The 2199-nt window shown below is 49.9% G+C and overlaps 1 protein-coding gene across 1 annotated transcript in view; it reads left to right on the top strand.

Annotated features, from left to right (window-relative positions):
* QSOX1 (quiescin sulfhydryl oxidase 1) overlaps positions 1–2199 on the top strand; it is a 50925-nt gene that overhangs the window by 42797 nt on the left and 5929 nt on the right. Inside the window, exons 9-10 of the mRNA XM_023510757.1 lie at positions 1–122; positions 1174–1321. Of these exons, the coding sequence (XP_023366525.1) occupies positions 1–122; positions 1174–1321 (270 nt within the window). The remainder of the gene's footprint in view (positions 123–1173; positions 1322–2199) is intronic.

Raw genomic sequence — 2199 nt, 5'->3', positions numbered from 1 at the left:
ACTTCCCTGGCCAGCCCCTAGCCCAGAACTTCCTGCACTCCCTGAATGAGTGGCTCCAGAGGCAGCAGAGAAAGAAAATTCCCTACAGCTTCCTTAAAACTGTTCTGGATGACAGGAAGGAGGTGAGTGTGGAAAGTAAATAAAAAATACCCCATCCATGGTATTTATGGGAATGGACAGGGTTAACAGTCTAATCTGTGACTTCCACCAATTTGCATTCAGGAAGGAACCAGTGATCTTAGTTGGGTCCTTCCATTAATAATTAATCAACTATTTATTGAGCTCTCTACATGCATGTCCCATTTAATTCACATAACATTCATAGAAGATAGATGTTATCCCCAATTCACAGATGAAGAAACTGAGGTTAGGGGAGGTTAAACAATTTGTCTGAGATCATGCAGTCAGTGAGTGGTTGGGCTGGGATTGAAGGCTAATGAGACACCAGAGTTTTTAACTACTGCTCTCTGCTGCCTGCAGGCGGGTGGTGCCCCTCAGTATAACTGTTCTGGCCCTCCCTGGGGCACCTTACTGGGCTCCCGCACATGCCGCTGTTGGCAGAAGTGGGCCACTATAGCCAGCAGAGCTGCAAGCTGTAGACTTGTAAGATGTCAAAGCTTGCAAGGACCTCAGAGATCAACTTTCTTGTCTTACAGATGGGGAAGTTGAGGCTAAAACAGAATATAACTTGATCTGTGTCATAGGTTTTCAGATTTGCTATTTCTCCCATGGGCTGGCAGAAGGGAAATGCCACCTTCAAGGTGATAGCCTGAGCAAGGGACCTCATCCCTCTTAAGACTGTATGCAGGCTTGGCACCTGTGGCTCAAGCAGCTAAGGCGCCAGCCACATATACCTGAGCTGGTGGGTTCAAATCCAGCCCAGACCCACCAAACAACAATGACGGCAGCAACCCAAAAACTGCCGGGCGTTGGGGTGGGGGCCTGTGGGACCAGCTACTTTTGAGGCAGATGTAGGAGTTTCGTTTGAGTCTAGGAGTTGGAGGTTGCTGTGAGCTGTGATACCACAGCACTCTACCCAGGGAGACAGCTTGAGGCTCTATCTCAAAAAAAAAAAGACCATATGCAGACCTTCAAGTCTCCTGGAAGCGTCTCCTCTCTCTCATCCCATCCTTTTCCTCCTCTATATCTGCACTCCCATCCATGTGTCTTTAGGGTACTGTTATTGCCAAGAAGGTGAACTGGATTGGCTGCCAGGGGAGCGAGCCCCATTTCCGGGGTTTCCCCTGCTCCCTGTGGGTCCTCTTCCACTTACTGACTGTGCAGGCAGCGCGGCAAAAGGTAGACCGGCCACAGGATATGGGTAAGTCCACTGTGTCTGAGAGCCTGCCCTCCACAGGGACAGGGGGCAGGGCCACTCCCTAGAAGTTCCCCCACTGGCCTGTCTGCTGGCCTATATTCAGGGGATAGGGTGGAGACAGTCTCCAGGTTCCCTCCTGTGTGGAGGGTCAACTGTGCATCCGCAGTTGACCATACATGACCAGCATGGAATGACTCTCAGAAGGGGGAGGACTTGGAGGATTCATCCCGTCCTGTCCTCTGTCTCTGGGGTGGTACCCCTTCAAACTCAGGGCATGAGGCTCCCCCAGCTCTCCCAGGACTTACAGCTCACTTTGTTTTCAGTCTTCATGAAAAATTTGCAATTCTGTCTTTTTAGATTTTCATAAAGAAAAAGCATATGACATAGATGATAACCATGTACTTTAAATAATTTCATTGAATTTCCCACTGAAAAATAATTTTTTAGGAGAAGTTGGGGGAAAATTCTCCAACTTCCCTGCTCCCTACCCAAACTGCACAGCTATAACCCATGCCATCTCACTCCTGCTCTTAACCACTAAGGCACTGGTATCAGAATCAATCACTGTTACTGAGGAACCAGGTTTATGGCAGGCCCTGGCTCAACTTGGGGGCAGATACAAAGGAGCCAAAAGAGACAATGGCCACGTTCAGTGATCATCCTGTCTGAGCAGGGTGGACAGAGAGCTCCTGCGGTGCACCAGGGCTGAGGGCCAGGGTGGAATGAAGGATGTTTGGGCAAAACAGAGGGCATGCTCAGTGCTGCTGGGTAGGGACATGGGGCTTCGTAGGGGGTGAGTTGAGAGGTGATGGCTGAGTAGGGATTCAGTGCAGAATAAGAGCATCTTGCCAGAGGGAGCAGCCTGCGCAAAGGCAGAGTAA

Source organism: Otolemur garnettii, unplaced genomic scaffold, assembly GCF_000181295.1.
Source record: "Otolemur garnettii isolate 467f Iridium unplaced genomic scaffold, OtoGar3 scaffold00016, whole genome shotgun sequence".
Taxonomy (NCBI): domain Eukaryota; kingdom Metazoa; phylum Chordata; class Mammalia; order Primates; family Galagidae; genus Otolemur; species Otolemur garnettii.
This window is presented reverse-complemented; position numbering and strand designations above follow the sequence as displayed.